At 40.8% G+C, this 19,238-nt stretch overlaps 1 protein-coding gene across 3 annotated transcripts in view; it reads left to right on the top strand.

The window, feature by feature from the left end:
- Positions 1-18,050, top strand: part of pdlim5a (PDZ and LIM domain 5a) — a 49,846-nt gene extending 31,796 nt beyond the window's left edge. For 2 of the 3 annotated variants that reach the window (XM_058636280.1, XM_058636278.1), the window contains exons 6-13: positions 460-632; positions 760-799; positions 10,490-10,572; positions 13,532-13,733; positions 13,820-14,000; positions 15,615-15,735; positions 16,385-16,500; positions 16,743-18,050. In XM_058636280.1, the coding sequence (XP_058492263.1) occupies positions 460-632; positions 760-799; positions 10,490-10,572; positions 13,532-13,733; positions 13,820-14,000; positions 15,615-15,735; positions 16,385-16,500; positions 16,743-16,832 (1,006 nt within the window). In that variant the 3' untranslated portion in view covers positions 16,833-18,050. Of the gene's footprint in view, positions 1-45; positions 64-459; positions 633-759; positions 800-10,489; positions 10,573-13,531; positions 13,734-13,819; positions 14,001-15,614; positions 15,736-16,384; positions 16,501-16,742 lie in introns of all 3 variants that reach the window. The other variant, XM_058636279.1, reaches the window with a different exon arrangement.
- The last annotated feature ends 1,188 nt before the right edge of the window (positions 18,051-19,238 follow it).

Here is a 19,238-nt window from a genome sequence, read left to right as displayed (position 1 = left end):
TTATGCTCTTCTGTCCCGTTTTCTCCTTTGTCATTTGTTTTCAAGAAAACCCCTGGGCCCAAGGTACTAAGATTGGTGTAGATAATTTTAACAACATGTGACCAGATTTTTTTTTCTCTCTCCCTGTTTTGGTCTAATAAGCATGACCTCACCTCTGGGTTACATTTCATAGCGTGCCACGTTGCCATCTCATGTGACAACTCCTCATTTACAAACTCAGTTACATAATCGTGTCAATACATGCATTGTGGCTTAGTAAAAACTAAACTAAAAGTAACCTACTAAAAGAAATCTAAACATGTTTGTGTTTGTGCCAATTTAAAATGTATACATTTCCCTGCAACAGCTCAATATCCTTACCGGAAATCCCATCGATATTCATCCGCTACTTTGATTGATATACGAGGGGCCGTAAAATAAAAAGCATATTTGCTGACGCCATCAATTGTGTCCCCACAGAGTTCCCAGGAAACACGTTGTGGACACAGACATCCACTTTTACCACGTGCCCACTCATGCTGATGCCAGCAGGAAGCGCATAACGGAGGACACAGAGGACTGGCGCCCACGCACTGGTACTACCCAGTCTAGGTCCTTCAGGATTTTGGCTCAGATCACTGGCACCGAGAATGGTACGTCACGAGCGGACTGATGTGTGTTTTTGCAGAGTCATTACATGGACTGTTGTAAGACCATCTGAGCTAGTGGCCAAACATATAAGCTTATTGGTTCACTCATTCATGTTCATTCTCTCCTCAGTGATTCAAGATGAGGAAGCCGAAAAGGCCAAGAAGACAAAGTAAGTGCATGGCAGTGAAAAAGCTGATTTATTGAGGATCCTTAACCTCAGTCTTGTCATACCTTTCCCCCCCCGCTTTTTTTGTGCTTTGTAATTGCATTATTGCAGTAACAATACATATTCCGGAAAGTCTAGCACGTTCAGTGTGTTTTCATGCTCTTTCATTTCATTTAACCTGCTCAGTTTGGTGCCTGAAATGTAAACTGTAAAGTCTACATTCACGCAGCAACATAATTATGTTTATGTATGTATTGATGTGTGGGCTCTTCCTGTCTAGACAGCAGAGGAGGGATCACATTTGCTCTATTAAACCAAAAGCCAGACCTTAGTGCTCTGCACAGTATGTCCATTCTCACCACCTCCAAAAAAAAATAATGAGGCAGCAAATGGGATTAAAAGTTTCCTCTTTTTGTTGAACGTTGATAAAAGTTGTTGAAAATCTCTTCATCCATGCTTACCAGCCAAAGTGCGGCTGCGTGTGTGTGTGGGGGGGTTTTTGTGTGTGGCGTTTGTGGCTGTCCATGCATTTGGTTGTGGGCGTGACAACATTGCAGTGCTGCATGTTGTTGAACGTGTGATGTTGCAGATCGTGGCTCTCGCCGTGATGTCATCCATTGGCTGTGTCCATTGATTCAGATCACCCATGTTTACATGCAGATGCTGCCTCGACTGTGTGTGTGTGTGTGTGTGGTCTTCTGGTTGAATTGATTCATGGTGTTAGTCCTTTCTGACTCGTGGATAAAGCCTTGCTGCTTAGTTCAGCATATAGACGTCCTATGCTGTCCATATCTGCTACATCTAAATGTTTGCAGTGTATCATCAGCTTGTGTGTTTGTGGTCACAGCTCCATCTGTAACATCAAGCTCATGATGTCGCCAATTATAGGGCAACTACTGTACTACTACATTTCCTAAATCCTTCTTACTCTCTCTCTCTCCCTCTCCCTCTTTTCCTTTGTTTTCCCTCTTTTTCCTCTCCTCCTGCTGTTGTGACCTGGATGGCAGCGTGAACAAGACCACCACCCGGTTGGTGATTGGCCCTAAGTACCATGAGCTGAGAGACTGGCACCACGGAGTGTCTGCTCGCACTCTCAATGTTCAGTAGACTGTGGGTGTCTCAGTGTGTGTGTGTGTGTGTGTGTGTGTGTGTGTGTGTCTGTCGAAGTGTGTGTGTGTGTATTATTGTATCAGTTTGACTGCAGATAGTTGTTAGCTGAGTGGACCGTTGCAGGAATACAAGCTTGTGGACTAATTGGTTTATAGGAAATAAAGGAGAGAACATACACTGATAGCTTGCAGAGGATCTTTTAGTGTGGTGTTTCCCAACCCTGGTCCTCAGGGAACATTTCCCTGCATGTTTTAGATGTTTCACCTGCTCCAACACACCTGATTCAAATGATCAGCTCGTCATCAAGTGCTGCAGAAGCCTGAAAACGAGCTATTCATTTGAATCAGGTGTGTTGAGGATCTGAGTTGCGAAACACTGTGTTAGTGTGTGTGTGTGTGTGTGTGTGTGTGTATGTATGTGTATATGTGTATTAAAGTGTTGCTTACATGCTGGGCCCACTCCACTTATTCCAATCCCAAAGGTTTAGATGCATAAATACACATTTTTTTAGTCGTGTTTGCTTTCATCTGAATACATGCATATGTATCCTACCATGACGTGTACACCTGAATAAATCGGGTCAGTATTTTATTCATAAACTAGTATTGTGACGCAAGTAAACGCCAACGTGTTACAATAGATTATTAGAGTGAAGTGGCAGTCAAATTAAATAGGTTTTGAGCAGAGTCCTTGTGTGGTTGTGTGTTTGGCAGAAGAGTTAGTGAAAAGTGAGGTCTTTAATCAAATAATTTGTCAGTCCACAGTCCTTTGTCACTACAGTAGATACAAAGACACATTTCAAGCATTTTGTATTGATGAGTACACACACAATAGCTTAGATAGAGACAGTTTAGTGTACCTGCTCTCACAGCGTTGAGAAATGGGAGTAGACAGTTGCGCATGTTCTTTGCGGTTAATTGGACTTTAGGTTGAACAACTGCATGTCAGAGACCTTTACTCCTCATAGTTATATAAAAGCATTAATGGCGAGTTTACATCTCTTTATTTGCCAGCACTGGAACTATTTGACGAACAGCGTATCTTGAAATATTATGTCCAAAAAAGAAGTGAAAGAGATTTCAACTTGTCATGCATGTACAGTGAATATAGCCCGATGGTGTGTGCTATGCAGCTGGGATGTAACAATCCAGAGTGGTACTCAAGTATGAGATATATGCAGGTAATGCAAGCAATTTAGCTGGTACTTTTGTCAAAGCATGTTGTTTAGCTCTGATGGTGTGCAGAGTTCCTGTATAAATGCTATTTTACTATGTAAAATATTTCTCTTTCATTAATTTCAACCCCATGTTTACTTCAAGTGGAGTGATTCTGTTCGCTTTATTACCGTCTTTGTAGATTGCGGCAGTTTGTTCTGAAAGCGTTTTGAAATTTATCAGCTGAAGTTTATTTTCTTTTGTTTTGAGTTTGAAAAATGTATCATTTACTATAGTGAATAAAATGATGAAGTTTTTCTTGTTTCTTTTTCTCTTTTCCTGGTGTCCCTTCTTTTTTTCCTTTCCTACTTTCTTAGCTCCTTCACTCTTTCCTCTCCTCATTGTCTCACTGAATCTCAGACAAACAATGGGAAGCTCAGGTATAAACATTTAAACCTGTGACACTTTTTTTTCACCTTTTTAATCTGTCATCTTGAATTGTCCTCTTCACACCACAGTCACTTTTAAAGAGAATATTCCCTCGTTTTGTTTATTCAGAGGAACTAACTTGTGGTTTTTTTTGTTTGTGTAGAAAAGGTGTATAAAAACACTATATATAACACTCAAAATCTAAACCCTAGATCTCTCTAGAAGTGTATTTAACTACTTTTTCCCCACTTTATTATTTTGAACCCACTAAAACTTGGATTTAAATGACTGAAAACACAAAGAAAACTAAACATTGTGAGTTCAATAATGTTATTATCTAATATCTGCCAGTAACAGGTGTCCAGCACGCCAATCTTCTGATCAAATAGGTGTTTTCATTCACAACTTTCAGCAGCCTGAATGAAGCAGCGGCACCACCCACATCTCTTCACAATGACCGACAAGAGCCACAGGCAGCAGCAGGCTGTTCACGCTGTCCAGAGAAGGACAAAATAATCCCATGTGACATCCCTACTGCAAAACCTGACAGCCTCTTAAACACCCCAAATCAAGAGTATCATCTATTTACCACGCCAGTGTCATATTCAAATCCTCTTTGTCAAACACACTCAAATCATTTGTCGAACATGAACTTTCCATTAGCACAGATGCTGCTTCCTTTACCATACATTGACTCAGGTCTAAACCAAACACCGTCATCTCATCTTCATAATTACAGCTTTCCCGATCACAAGATGAGTGACACTTCTTCCGATGCCGTGTTTTTGCCAGCCAACATTCCCCATTCTTATCTTGGACAGAGTCTTGTTTGTTGGCAGACTCCAGCATCATTTATGCCTTTTTTTAGTGTATTACCTACCCAAACAGTTGGCGCTTACTCCTCATGTGGTAGCAGTTCTGTACCTCCTCAAAACCGAGCTCTAGGCACTTCCTCTAAACCAGTGTCTGTCCATGGACCACCCACCTCAGATGTTACTCTTGCAGATGAACCAAGCTTTCAACTGCTCACTGCTGAAAGGTAAATTGTCAGAATGATTGTTTCTTGTGAAACCACTAGAGGGCAGCACAGATTTGGAAACGTTTTGATTCAATAATGTGTTGACTGGCCGTGATGTTGACAACCATAATCTAGACAATTCTTCTGCTCAGTCTCTGAGGGCAGCACAGGCTCGGTTTCATTTTTCACCTCAACACAGGTGCTGCAACATTTAGGTCTAATATCTGTTTCACATCATAAAAGTGACAAAGCGACTGCACACAGACTAATATCTGCAAAAACTTTCTTTCCAGTTCCCCGGTCAATGCTCACCTGACTCGTTTATCAGCATGTCAACATGTCCTCTCTAAGAAACCAGTCAGGTAAAAGGCCATGGTGATTTCACTTAATCATTGCAGGAACCACACTCCTATTTAACTTATATTCATTATACCAATTTTCCATTTAATATGACTAACCAGCTGGACCTTCTGTCATCTGCCATCGTCCCACTGCATATAAAAGTGTGTGTGCATTTTATTGGGAAGACCATAATAACACTCTGAGGGCCTTTGCACTCAAAATAGCATTTATTTGGTATGGAAAAGCAGATTTTTGAACATGGTAAATTGGTAGCTGGTCATAGAACATTATAAGCAGGATAATGGAGGTCAGAATGATTCTTCTTTTCAAACAAATCATCCTTTTTAAGATGGTAAATTGAGCCCAACATGGATGCACATGCCCTGCACCAATACATTGGCTAATCAGACATTGATCGGCTTGTATTACGTGGTCTAATGTGTATTTCGCCCTCCACTGTACTGCCACCCAAAAGCAGGTTGGGTCCATGGTTTCAAGTTGTTATTGCAAAATCTCGATTCTCTCATCTGCATGCGTCAGCAGAAATTCAGGAGTTTCATCAGGCCAAGGTTGGTTTTTCCATTCTCCAACTGTCAATTTTGGCAGAGAGGAGTGGAATCTCAAGCTCCTGGTTTCAGTCCTCAGGATCGGCAGTGGATTTTCAAGTCCAACATCCAAAGTAAACATGCAGCAACTCTTAAAACTAAAGGTCAGTCAGCCTGACTAAATAGTTAATACTGTTAAACTGCTGCTCACAAGATATGGGCCTTATAATTTGATTCTTTAGTTCTGGAAGTTGAACACCAGACAGTAAATCCAAATCCAACTTGGTGTTGGGTGGTTTGTTTACTTGTTATCGAAAAGGTGCCAGTGTTGCACTGTGTGGTTCAAGTTCTGCTCAGCATTGGTATTTGTAGTATCAAAAACCAATTCCACTGCAGAGAGATAATAGCACAGGGTTATTCACTTGAAAAGTGTGAGACGATGACACTTCACTGCAACATTAACAGGCAAATAAAAAAAAAAGCATGTACTCTCCTTACACCGAGGATTCTGCTTTGCTTCAGAATGTTAATTCTTTCTTTGACTGTTCTCTGTGTTCTCTATGACTCTAAACATTTTTTTGGAGAGCAAGTGAACAGGAGTCAACCCTGTGTGTTTGAAAATAGGAGAGAGCTCTTGTCAAGTCCTCTGGACTTCTTGCCCAAATCAGCCCCATGCCCTCCTCCTCTCACTCCCAGTGCCCCCAAACAGCCCACGCAACAGACACACCATGAGTTCTGTAGTCCAGAACAAACAAGGTAACTGGAGTGAAACCTTACATTAAGCTATTTTAGTACACACCAACTTTTTCCTTGATGCTTTTCATTGACTTCCTCATCTCTGTGTCCTCTTTATAACATCAACATCGTTGTCTGCCTTTTCTGGTCAGAACAACTTATCAGAGCGACCCTAGGCCGCCTGAGAAGTCAGTATCTCAGTCCTTATTGGACGCCCTGCTCATCGCCCCAGTCCTTCAGGCGCCGCCGCTATGCCTGAGAAAAAAGAAGAAGCATCGCCGCGTCAGTGAGCTGAATCTGCCCAAGAACAAGAGGTAGACGAGCAGACCTGGACAAAAGTTGTTTTACGCTATTTGGAATCAACAGTATTTGGAAACAATCAATGATTAACTCGAAAAATGGATCACCATTATTGTATTGTCACATTTTTGTCCAAGTCTGGGTACATCATCATATAGTAGTTGCATTGGCTATGCTAATCCATGTTTTGTGATGCATGTGATTGTTTTTCAATCATAGTACTCATCAACTCATTTCCTGATAGAATACTGAGGTAAACTAGTGAAAATGTGTTTTATATTTGAGCTCAGGTTTATATATCCTTAAAACAAATAACATTTACTACTGTAGTTACAAGTGTGTATTAAGCCACGGTGTAAACACAGCCCTTGTGTCCACTGAACATGACATTCATGGCAACGCAAAAGCCATAGTGGTTCAAACTACGCCAGTGGTTCAAACTACGCCAGCGGCAAAAGACACGCTCCATATGTTTCTGTTGAGACAACTTATACCGAGTATGACATTCATGCGGTCGCTGTGAAACAGCTTGGCATCTTCTCACAGAGATCAGTCATTGGTTGGTGGACACAAATGTACACACGAAACCTTGATGTGTGTGAGTGAGAGACGGAGAGAAAGTTTGGGTGGGTGGGTGAACTGGTGTCTTTGTCATCGCGTGTGTGTGAATGCATATGCATACAGTGTGTGAGGCCAAAAAAAATCTCACAGCGCAATCTTATAGACCATCTGTTACGTGTCGGAGAAAGCTGCTGGACAGGAGTCAGCTATGTTAATGGACCATTTGTTCAATTTTCAAACAAAACCAACAGTCATGAGACGCGCGAGAAGTTCTCTTTGGAACTGCGACACACACATGGGTTTATTTAGTAAACGTAAACAGGACGGAGGGGATCTAAAATGTGTTGCTGTTCCTCCTATTGTTGCTTCTCATAATCAGACAGCAGGACTAATGATACGACAAACAGAAACAACAACAGAGATACCAAGCAAGGCCGCTGACTGTGCAGTGATACAGTACATCAAGTGTCAAGTTCAAGGTTGCATTAAATATAATAATAATAATAATAAAAAAGACACTACAAAGACAGAACAGAGGAGAGGAGGACAGATTAAGAGAAAATAAATGCATTTGTCTCTCCCTCCTTCCTCCAGCCCCTCTTTAATAAATCCCTTCAGATAACAAGGTTTGTACTGTACGTGGCCTTGCATGTGCAGATGGTCAGCACTCTATCTGGCTACTGTTGAAACAAACCAGTCAGACTCTCCATTAATCCACCAATCACAGTCCCGTGGAATACAATTAAGTCCGCATGTAATTTGCCTTATTGGTGGAGAACCGTAACAAGCTCCACCGTAAATAGACTTTAACAAATGAAGGACTGGGCAGCATCTTATTTCCTGCTCTGTTTTCTCACCTTTTTCTTCATCAGTTACCATAGTTGAGGTAAAACGAATGATGTTAGCGCATTTGCAAAAACTCAAAGTCAGAGGAACAGGGCTTTCCTTTGGGGGGAACAGTTTATGGAAGACCCCAATTTCCAATGATGCCAAGCATTGTGTGCTACATGTACAGTGACTCTACTATTGATCCACTCTGCCTGTACTCTCTCAGTTGTATCTCTGGCTGTAGATAATAGAAGTTATTTTGCACCGTTTCCACTGGCGTCAGCTGCCAGACACATGGTGTAAAAAAAAAAACAATAAGCTGATCAAAAGACTGGAGAGAGACATTGTGCAGTGTGACTGTGTCTGTTTCCTCTAGAGACGACGTAAAGATTAGGGCTTTATATACTCATGCGGTCTGATTATGGGGAATCGATGCTAACGCAACAGTCCGCTGGGTGCTTTTGTCATAATGCTTGTTGTCACTGCATTGTTCTTTTTTTGTGTGTGCCTAGTGTTTAGCAGTGTGTATACAACTGAGGAAATATTTTTCTTATCACTTGTCAGTGATTCAGTTGACTCACATGTCTTTGTAATAACAATTACTAAATCCTACAGTGACGTGTCAGTATAACAAGCATGGGAATGACACTTTGACTCGCTCGCTTTTATTTATTTTTTTCCTTTTACTGTCTGCTGCTCTTTGATGTCTTTTCTTCTCACATCAAAGGGTGTCTTGGCATCGCTCTGCCACAGAAGAGGGAGACCCTGTCTTCTCTTCCCCTGTCAATGCTGTGTATGTCTTTAGGTAAATGTGAAGTTGTTGTTGTTCATCTGACCGACGTATCCTGCAATTACTCAGTGACATAACTGGGCACTTATTCATGAAATCTTAACCAAAGAGCCCATGTTATGGGTGTCATGACCTGAATCCAGCATTTACACTGGCACAACGTTCCTTCTCTTATCCGTCACTGTGTCTCATCTTATCCATCCACAGCTAATCTGTAATAGTATCCATCACTCGGACTATTTTTTTTTTTTTTATTTTACACAAAAACTAGAGGCACAGCTTGATGTATCTATGTCTGCAGTTGCCATAACATTTGTCTCCCATGAGTCCGCCACCAGCTTAGGCACGAGGAGACGACAGCTCCGATCCAACTGTTGGCCCCAGCCACAGCTATGCATGCTGTATTTCATACGTTTGGGAGAGAGATTGTTGGCCCACCCAAAGTCCTCAGCTGGCATTTTTAAACACACACATACTTGGCAGCATTCAAATAAAAACATGCTCACACTTGATCTTTCTCATAGAGCACTTATTCATTTGCATCATTTCAAGTGTAGAGAGTTTTAGGCCTTGGGGCCCTGTTTGATTTAAGAGCCGAGGCATTTTTCGCTCTCCCTCCCACCGTCATCATAATTCTGGTCTGATCGGAATGAGTTTTCAAACGTGTCATGGCCAGTTGTAATTAATGCGTAATAGATCAATAAATCCCTATGTAAGTGAAGTGTAACTTCCTGTTAGAAATGTCTCATAATAGATCACAATGGATTTTGTTGATCTCATAACTTCGCTGCACTGTGAAAAACACTTTACAGAGAGAAAACATGTTTTTGCATCATGGAGGGATTATAATACGCAGAGACAACAGAATGTGTTGACTTTAAAAACAAACCAAAAAAAAAAAACTATGTGCCAACTTGATCTTGTTAAGCCTCGGGCTATTACTCACAACAATGTCACTGATATCACTGTGTGTTCATATATTTTTAGACATGCGGTGTCTCCTTGTGTTAATATACTCCTATTTGCTTAATAAAGCAATTATATTAGTCTGAATTTATCTAGAATAGAATAAACACACGTTCCATGCAGTCATTTTCTTTAGGCTTCTTTGGATGTGACTACCACTATTTATCCTTTGACTCTTAAGTGTGAAGTCTAGTTATTCTAGCACAAAATGTTTGCCAGTGTAGGAGGGGACATTTTCAATATACAGCATGAACAAAGCAGCTGCAAAAATATAGATAAACATTTATTCCTTGGGCTCTGGCGTCGGGCTACAGTACAGATATAGCCACTTTTGTTCATTACACCATGCTATGTTTCACCCCACTCTCGTCGATTACTCTCTGTTGAATCATTTAACTTGATATCCTGGCATCAGTGTCAGATGTGTACCACGTTATTAGCACCGTGCAGACCAACCCGCGTTCTATCCGCCCGTGCGCCTGTGGCCTGGATTCTGTTTTGCTCTGAATATGACACATTTTTCTTCATGCTGCACTTACAATTAAGGAAGTGCACCGTGAATTTAAGTACTGTGCTGCTTTGGCTGAGGGTGCGCTCTGGGTTTTTGGTTGGTGCCATATTTGTCTCTGCCCTGTCGTCACGTAGGTGGTCTGGAGTCTGTCTTTTCTGTATATTGAGAGAAACATGTTTTTCATGCTCCCAAATACGTTTTGAGACTGACATCTTTGTAAATAACAATTCATCCTGCTGCTGTATCACACATGTAAACAGTAACTGAATAGTCATTGTTTTATTTATTGTTATTACAGTAGCTTTTGATGTGCAATGGTAATTGTTCCTTGTGATGACTGACTGATACTAACCATGTTACGCAAATTCTTTATCTTTTGTGTTTGCATTTATTTCTCTGTACAGTGAGGAGTGTGAGGAGCCCGAACTCAACAGCCACCAGTCTGCAGTTGTCAAGACCATGATCAAAGGACCTGCAGCAACCCAGGGTAAACTGTGTGTGTGTGTGTAGTGTGTGAATTTTTGAGGCTCTAAACGTTGGTGAAAATGGACAAAAATTGGCACACAAATCAGAACTGGCGAAAAAATTGATAAAATTAGCAAAATACGTTATAAGTGGTGCCAAATGGCTTGTGTAGCGCTCCCTACACACAACTTAGTTGCACCAAAATTCACAAAACACGGTGGGAACATGTTACAGCCTAAGACGAACAAAAAAGTCAGTTGAGAGCATGTCCTCAACTGATTAGGAAGCTGAGGACAAAGTTTGTTCTCGCTGCCAAAATGAATGGAAGTGTGCGCAGTGACGGTATTTCATACACTTTTTTTTTCTTTTTTTTTTACATAGTCACACATTGCCATTCACAATGATGTGAAGGCTACAATAATTGCCAGGTGTCATTTTCACACCATGTATAAAATATGATTTATGCACCCCAAATCAAGTCATAGTTGGCATCCGTCTGATGACTAAACAGCCCAAAATAGTACAGCTGTCATTGTGTGTATAATACATGGGCTTCAGTGAAAAATCATCAAGCCAATGGCTACATTAAGTGTTGGAGTGTGGGATAGTAAATTAAGTGTGATGCCAAATCTAACATACGTACACCTGGGTTATTTCTACCGGTTTTCTCTACACTAAATGAACTACCAGAGAACAATCAGACTAAGGTGCCTGAGCTTGTTTTTGTAGCATTAGTCACGGGGACGTATGCATACCCAAAGTTCAGACTCCCCAAATAGAATCCTAAAAATAAACCCCTCTAAGAATTGAGCTAAGTAACTATGTTTTTTGATTGATTAATATATTTCCCCACTACAGTTAAAAAGTGTTATTACTTCTCGCACAAAAAAAAGTTTAGTTACCAACTGGTGTGAAACTGATTTAGTGTTGCTGGATTGAGTGTTGTTGCAGCCAGTTAGCGCGGGGGAAAGTGGCTTATTTTCCATGGTTGAGGCATGACATATGTTGTGAAATAGGTCATTGCAGACCTTCTTATTTCTTTTCTCGTCGTTTCCCTCTGTGGAGGCCCATTAAGCAGGCAAGCGGGTCTTGCTCTGCCTGTGGCGCCTCGCTCAGTCACATGGGTAGCACTTCTCCTCGTTTAGAAAGATAATATTTACTAACGGGACCCAGTGATACTATGAATGCATTTAAAAGGCAAGTCACAGAGGTGCAATAAAATGTCCTCCGTCTGCAATTAGCCTTTCGTCTGTTTATCATGCACATACTTCAAATAAATACATACTGTATATTTATATCTGTTGATTTGTAAACACGTTTTTTTGTCTGTGTGTGTGTGTGTGTTTGAGAGAGAATGTAACCTAAACCTAAGCAGCAGTGCTCTCCTAGCCTCCATTTATCTTGTTTGTGTAACTGCTGCGCAACAAAAAATCATAAATGTAGCCACTTATCCAGTGACTGAGGATCGTGAAAATATACTGCTACCTGAACGGTGCCCCAGCAGCAGCAGCAGCAGCAGCAGCAGCAGCAGCAGCAGTAAGCCTCTGACCCATTTAAAATCTTGAGCTGCAGTTTAAGTATCCAGGCCCTGAGCAGCTGGCATGTTGCTATTGCCCACTGTAAAACAATATCGACACTGTTCAAATTTAAAACACGGTCACTGTGGTGCAGTCATCGGCACGACTCACTTACCTGCTTCCCTCATTCCTGCACCAGCCTGATGATGAGGATGCTGATAAATAATTTCACCTGTATGGAATTAGATATAATATTATATATTACGATTTTTAAGACGCAAACGTCACTTTATGAATTGAGCAAACAAAAATGAACCACATAATCAAAATACACAAATTGCAAATAAAATACTAATTTAATGATTAAAAAATATTGCATTTTATTTAGGTTTTTTTGTTTGCGTTTCTGACCATGGGCGGGCTTCAAGAAGCTGCCTGCTGATTGGCTACTGAGTTTACAGCTCAATAGACTGGAAGTAGTCACTGGCTTGGAGTCGCTGTCCGTCCGGAAGTATCTAACGTTTGTCAGATTGTGAACGTTAGATACTTACAGTTATTTTGTCGGATGTCGATGGAGAAGACCGGTGTTTGCTCAATTCATAAAGTGTTTTTTGCTTCTTAAAAAGTGACACAAATTGAATTCCATACACCGGAAACTCTCTTTTTCTTTTATGTAGTAAATGTATTCCACTTTTTGCAGGGTATTTTATTTCACAATGTGGCGTTCACGTCTACGGAATCTCAAAGAATAGTTCCGGCCTCCCTCAGTGACTGTCAAACACACATTTCAACTTCAGCCGTCTATTTTTACGGCAACGCTTTAATTCCCTACTCCTCCTACTCAGCCCTGCTATTTGCCCAAACATACAGACCTATTTATATATATATATATATATATATATATTATATATATATGTATATACTGTATATGACATGTAATAGTGAAGCCAACTCCAAAAGTAGCCCTTCCTGCACCATGCACGTACACACAAATACACATTTCCATCCACTGTGTTAAGATCAAAGGCCAAACTACATGTTTAGCCAGGTGTCTAGGTTTGAGCTGAGGGAATGTCTTGGTGGTCTGTGTGTGTGTGTGTGTGTGTGTGTGTGTGTGTGTGTGTGTGTGTGTGTGTGTGTGTGTGTGTGTGTGTGTGTGTGTGTGTGTGTGTGTGTGTGTGTGTGTGTGTGTGTGTGTGTGTGTGTGTGTGTGTGTGTGTGTGTGTGTGTGTCAAAGATTGATGTGGGGAATCCATGGTTGTGACAAAGGTAGTCAGCCAGCTGTGAGGGCTGCCGCGACACCTGCTGTGTGTATAGACAAAGAGAGCAGAGGTCAAATTGCTCGCACACCTGGGAAGCAAATGCAGATGCACACTGGTTTTGTGATACTCACATTTTGGTTTCTGCTTCTGTTTTTGTTTTTTTGATGTGCTTTAACATTATTCTTCCTTTTTATTCTCGCAGGCCGTGGTCCACAGCCCGCTTTGATCATTCCAGCCTTTGGAATGAAGCGTAATGGCAGTGCCAGTGTCCCGAGGGGTCCAGTCCCAGCCAGACCTGTTCCTCAGCCTCACCCAAAAGATGAAGACACCGTCGTTCAGATGGCGGAACACTTCCCCGCTGGGACTCGAACGCCCATGTGTGCCCACTGCAACATGGTTATCAGGTGAGCAAAAACCGGTCCTATTCCTGAGGTGAAATCAAACGTTGGTCCTCTCATTCTTATGTCCCCTGATCTGTTTTTGATCTCAGAGGACCGTTCTTAGTGGCGATGGGTAAATCGTGGCATAAGGAGGAGTTCAACTGTACCCGCTGCTGTACATCAATGGCGGACATAGGCTTCGTGGAGGAGCAGGGATGTGTCTACTGCGAGCACTGCTATGAAGACTTCTTCGCTCCGACATGCAGCCGCTGTCAGACCAAGATACTGGGGGTGAGTGTGTGTGTGTGTGTGTCTGCGCACATGTGCTTTTATAGCTGTTATAGCTCAAGCCTTGCACATATCAAACTGTCACAGAGCTGCTCTTGTTTGAAAGTGAATGAACGGAATGAGCTCTAATTACAAGTAAATATGGCAGCTAAATATGTGTTATAGACCAGAGGAAAATGGAAAGGATAAAAAGCACATAATCAAATCAACGTTTTTTTGTCTTTTTCAATGTCCAACTATTATATATTCTTATGAACAACTCCCACATTAACGACGCCCCTGTTTTAGTCTTCACTTTTCATCATGTACCGTACATGATGAACATCAAAAGCATTCCCATAGCCAGAACTCTTCAACAATGAACGTATAGCCAATGCTACCCAAACTAAAAGGTACAATGAGGCTCTTTAATAAGTTGTTATTAAAGAAGCACACTTCTCACTGGTTGTCATTATAGAGGTTGGCCACCATAATTTTCCATGGAATCACTTTCTCTCCATAACCTCACCTCGAGTATAGCGTTCTGCCTTAACCTAAACATAATCGCTCAACAGACTGTAGGGTACAGATCTTGATAAATAAAGAAATGGCCCAGATTATGTATACTCCTTGTGCCAGTTTCATGCCCAGATAAATGGGAGGGGTTGAAGGGCATCCGGCATAAAAGAAAAACCTCTATAAGCGGATTATCTGCTGTGGGAGAGGTTAAAAGACCAAAAAGAACATTCCTTTTTGTAATAGACAGTCGGCATCTCGGCCCTAGCTTGGTTATGAAATAGTACCGCAGTGGAGAGTGTGTCTCCTGCTGGGCTGCTGACAGTGTTTGTCAGCCAGTGCTAATTCAGCATAACACCAGTAGTCTCCACCTCAGCGGTGCATACTCTTTGCAGCTGTTTTGGCAAGTAAGCAGAACTTGGCAAACACCTGAGCCGAGAGTGTCGGAGCAGCTAAGAGAAACAAGTCGCGCTCCCCCGGTGACATTGCAGTAAACTGCTTGCAAGCTGCAGCGCGTTGGCCGGCTCACCTTAGGTGTAATTCTCTCACTTAGTACATCGTAGCGCTTGACCTCGGCCCGTCTGGCCAAACATGTACTGGGAGAGGAGTTCTATAGTGACCACCACTGAAAAGCAGAAATGCAGTAAATGTGCAGGTGTTAGGAGTGAAAGGCTTAGAGTCCTCAGCGGCTGCAGGTGCAGGGTGAACCCATGGGGGTCGGGAAGCTGAAGTCTCTGCTCTTGTAGCAGCTCTGACATTCATCCCTCACATGTTCTAACCTCTTCACCCTCAATCCCTTTCAACCTTCTATTTCTCACACATCTTCAAGCAGCTTACGGCTTCTTATTAACCTGTTTTCTCACTCTCGCTCTCCCTCTCTCCTAATCCTTCATTTTACTCCGACCCACCAACTCACCACTGATCCCCCCCTGTCCCGTCTTGTTTTAATCTGTGTCATGCCCCACATGAAAAAGTAACGTTTAAGAGGTCAGGACTTTATCAAGGGCTGTGCACATGTTGCACATAATCACCCATAATGATCAAAGAGGGATTCATTTAAAAAAAAAAAGACAAAGAAAAAGCAACAGTTGACCATTTACATGTTTGTGTTTGTGCACTCAGGAGGTGATAAATGCTCTCAAACAGACGTGGCACGTGTACTGCTTCATGTGCGCTGGCTGTCAGCAGCCAATCAGAAACAACACCTTTCATCTGGAGGACGGAGAACCGTACTGTGAACAAGGTGAGCGGTGCCCACGTAGAACACAGCACTACAAAGACAGACAGTGTGCGAATGTGAAGACAAACATAATCCTTTATTATCAGTAGAAGAAATTGTGTTGACGGCGTGTTTTTCAGTAAAAAATGAATGGGAGTCATTTAAAGGAATATCTCACCGCTGGAAAGGCCAATGTTTATTAAAACTTGGGTCATCTATGTAGAAGAAATGTGAAATAATATTTGAAGTAAGCGCCTTCTTGGCCGAGAATGGCAGAAAATGTATTTTTGGCTCATGCAGGTGAACGACAACAACAACTCCCAGAATGCACTACGTCGTAGTCTCCAGCAATTTGCTTCGTTTCGCTTCGAAGATATTTCTAGACTCAGGGGAAACTAGAGCAGCAACTGTCTAAGACAGAGGCTAATGGGGATCTTAATAAACAAACAAACAAACAAACTGAGGGAGGGATTATTCAAAGATACTACCGCTTTTCTAGTAATACAAAGTTTAAGTTGAAACTCTTTGCTCTACCTGTCATTCCTTCAATGTCCCCTGTACCTTATGATCTCTCTGTGTAGTATACCCAACACTTGTCATCTTGACTGTAAACATGGTTTATTGAACTTGTACCATCTTTCTTTTTGTTGTTGTTGTTGTTGTTGCTGAAAAGATTTCTACAGTTTATTTGGGACTGGCTGCCACGGCTGTGAATTTCCCATCGAGGCCGGGGACAGGTTCCTGGAGGCCCTTGGTTACACCTGGCATGATACCTGCTTCGCCTGTGCTGTAAGTGACCGTCATAATATTACAATATTACACAGATTCAGAGGCAGTGGGGAACTAGAGTTCCTTGTAGGTTCCTTTTCTTCCTCTTTTTCTTCCTTATTTCCAAATCCTAGCACTGATTTATGTGTTGTCTTTTGTATTGCATAATTATTCATCAATCAAATGTTTATTTTTTTGCATAAATCACTTCTGTGTGTGTGTTTGTGTGTGTGTGTATGTGTGTGTGTGTGTGTGTGGTCTAGGTGTGCTGTACCTCACTGGAAGGCCAGACTTTTTTCTCCAAGAAAGACAAACCTCTTTGCAAGAAACACGCCAACACTTTTAAGATATGAATCTTAGACTCTCACTTTTTTGGCAGAGGGTTAGGATAGGATTATAAGATCTCTTATTGTAATAAAACTTGGTCCATACAACAATAATCTCAAAGCAATACTCACTCTTGTACAGTGGGAGCTCATCGATCCAAATGTTGCAGTGTGTGTACTTCACTAGGAAGTCATCAACGTCTCTGTGATACTAATCGGAATTTTTAAATTCAGAGTTTATTCCAGAGCTTCTAAACCGGAAATGTGTGAAAAATATAATAGAACTAAGTATATTTGTTTTGGGTTTTTTTTTTTCAAAACAGTTATTGTCGTTATTGTTGATCCTTGTGCAAATGTAATAAAATTACAGTTGGACTAGCAGCGCTGAAGAGTTTAAGAACACATCCCAAAAACTAAAAAAAAATCTATTATTTCATACCAAATTTATGCCAGGTATGATAATTGGTAATTAACACTGTTGCCTAATAAGCATGAATGGTTTTTTTTAACCTCTGTGATTTTCAAATGAATTCTGTTTCTAAACAAAAAGTCTTCACAGTTTGAAACAGTAAGGATCTTGAGAAAGAAAGAAAGACAAAGAGATCATAAAATGATCTTGTTTCTATGAAGAAAATTGCAAAATTAAGGAAATACATGCGTACACATACTCAGTAGATGTATAACTAACTATAAACACAACGTTTGTATGTTTTTGTGTCTCTTCTCGCTGTATATGGACTCAGTCAGACTTAGAGGAAGTTTTTTATTCTAGGTTGGGATTGAGTTTCATATATTTACTCTTTATATATTGTTTTTTTTTTTTATCAATTGTATCCTGACCTGCAGGATTATAATACCCAATCATGGGCACCTATTATTATAATCCTTGTGTAGCAAACTCTACTGTATATTTTAATTTTTTTGTATGTTTATAAAGGGAGTGAAACGTAGACAATATGTATTTAAATGTTCCTGTAACTGTTTTTTTGCTTTACAGATACTGAAAGAATACCAGGTAACCTGCTAGTAGGATTAAGGAGTATTTAATCCATGGTCTGCTTTGTTCTCTTAACAACACAGCAATGTTTTTTCCTCATTTTGCACAATAATTATTTTAATATGTTTTTTACTATCTGGGACAAGGGGGGGCTGGTACAATTTACAATGATGACGAAATGTAGTTAAACTTTTAATTACAGTTTAAACTTTTCAATATAATCTGGGTTTAATAAATTATGTACTTAAAACCTCTGCCATGTGTTTTTGTTTGTTTGTCTTTGCCTCCATGTTTTCATGTTTTATTACTACATTTTGTGTTAGAACAGACTAAACAGTGTGAAATGGAATGTGAGTTTTATCGAGTCTCCACTCTTCTGAGAAATGTCAAAGCAGACGGAAACAAACAGCGACTAAATACTAAGGTATCATGTTAGAATGAGGAAGTGGGTTTGCTAAAAATATAAAAAACCAACTCATCTTTGGAGACTATTTTTTCCTTATCGTCTCTGAGAGGACGCCACCCATCATTTCCACACCTTCCACACTGCAGTGAGTACATGTCGTTTTAAAGATAAATCTATTAATACTCACTTAGACATTCCCAATCACTAGCATCAAACAAAGTTTATTATTTGATTCACCCATCTTGTTTTAAGGATAAACATAATATAACTTCTCAACATTTAAAAATGCAAACATTAACCCTTAGATCTGTGCGGTAGGTATGCCCACGGTAATCTGCCATGGGAATAACACACAGCTCCTTATATGGACATCCTGGTGGGTGTGTTCATAGGTCACATGTTCAGGCTATAAAATAAAATAGTTTTTTTCGTCTTCTTATGTGTTGTTGAGTCAAAGTTACGATTCATTTGTTATCGCATTTATAGGAGTGATATAAAGTAGGGAGAATTGTGCCGAAGTCACAAAATTGACCGTTTTTTCTTTTCCTTTTAAAAAGTCCAAAAATGTAACTGCCCTTTAACAGGTTAGTTCAAAAAGACAACTTTAAAGACAACTTTGGAGGAAGTGTTCTGGGCATAATATGGTATGGCTCAGACAAGAGATCCACATTCAGGGTATTTTTTGACAGGTGACCTTGACAGATAGGGACATTGAGACTGTGGGAAACTGAACGGCCTTGATGAAGCTTCGTACTGTATGCATGCTTTCTCTAGCTCCGAGGCTCTCAAACTGAGCTTCCTGTGGTGGTACGTAGAGGAAAATCAGAAATACTGTTCTACTGTACATACACCGTGGTATGTGATCAGAGAATTTTGACCAGAGTGCGTAGAAAATGAAACAAATAACACAAATAAGTACCGTATCTCTCGCTTCATCTTTATCTAATTTCATTATACCAGCGTGTGAAGTACTGTATATGTGACGACGAGGAGGAGGAGGAAGATGAGAGAGTAAATTATCTTATTGGGA

Source organism: Solea solea, chromosome 8, assembly GCF_958295425.1.
Source record: "Solea solea chromosome 8, fSolSol10.1, whole genome shotgun sequence".
Lineage (NCBI taxonomy): Eukaryota > Metazoa > Chordata > Actinopteri > Pleuronectiformes > Soleidae > Solea > Solea solea.
Note: the sequence above shows the minus strand (reverse complement) of the source record. Positions and strands in the feature narration are given on the sequence as shown.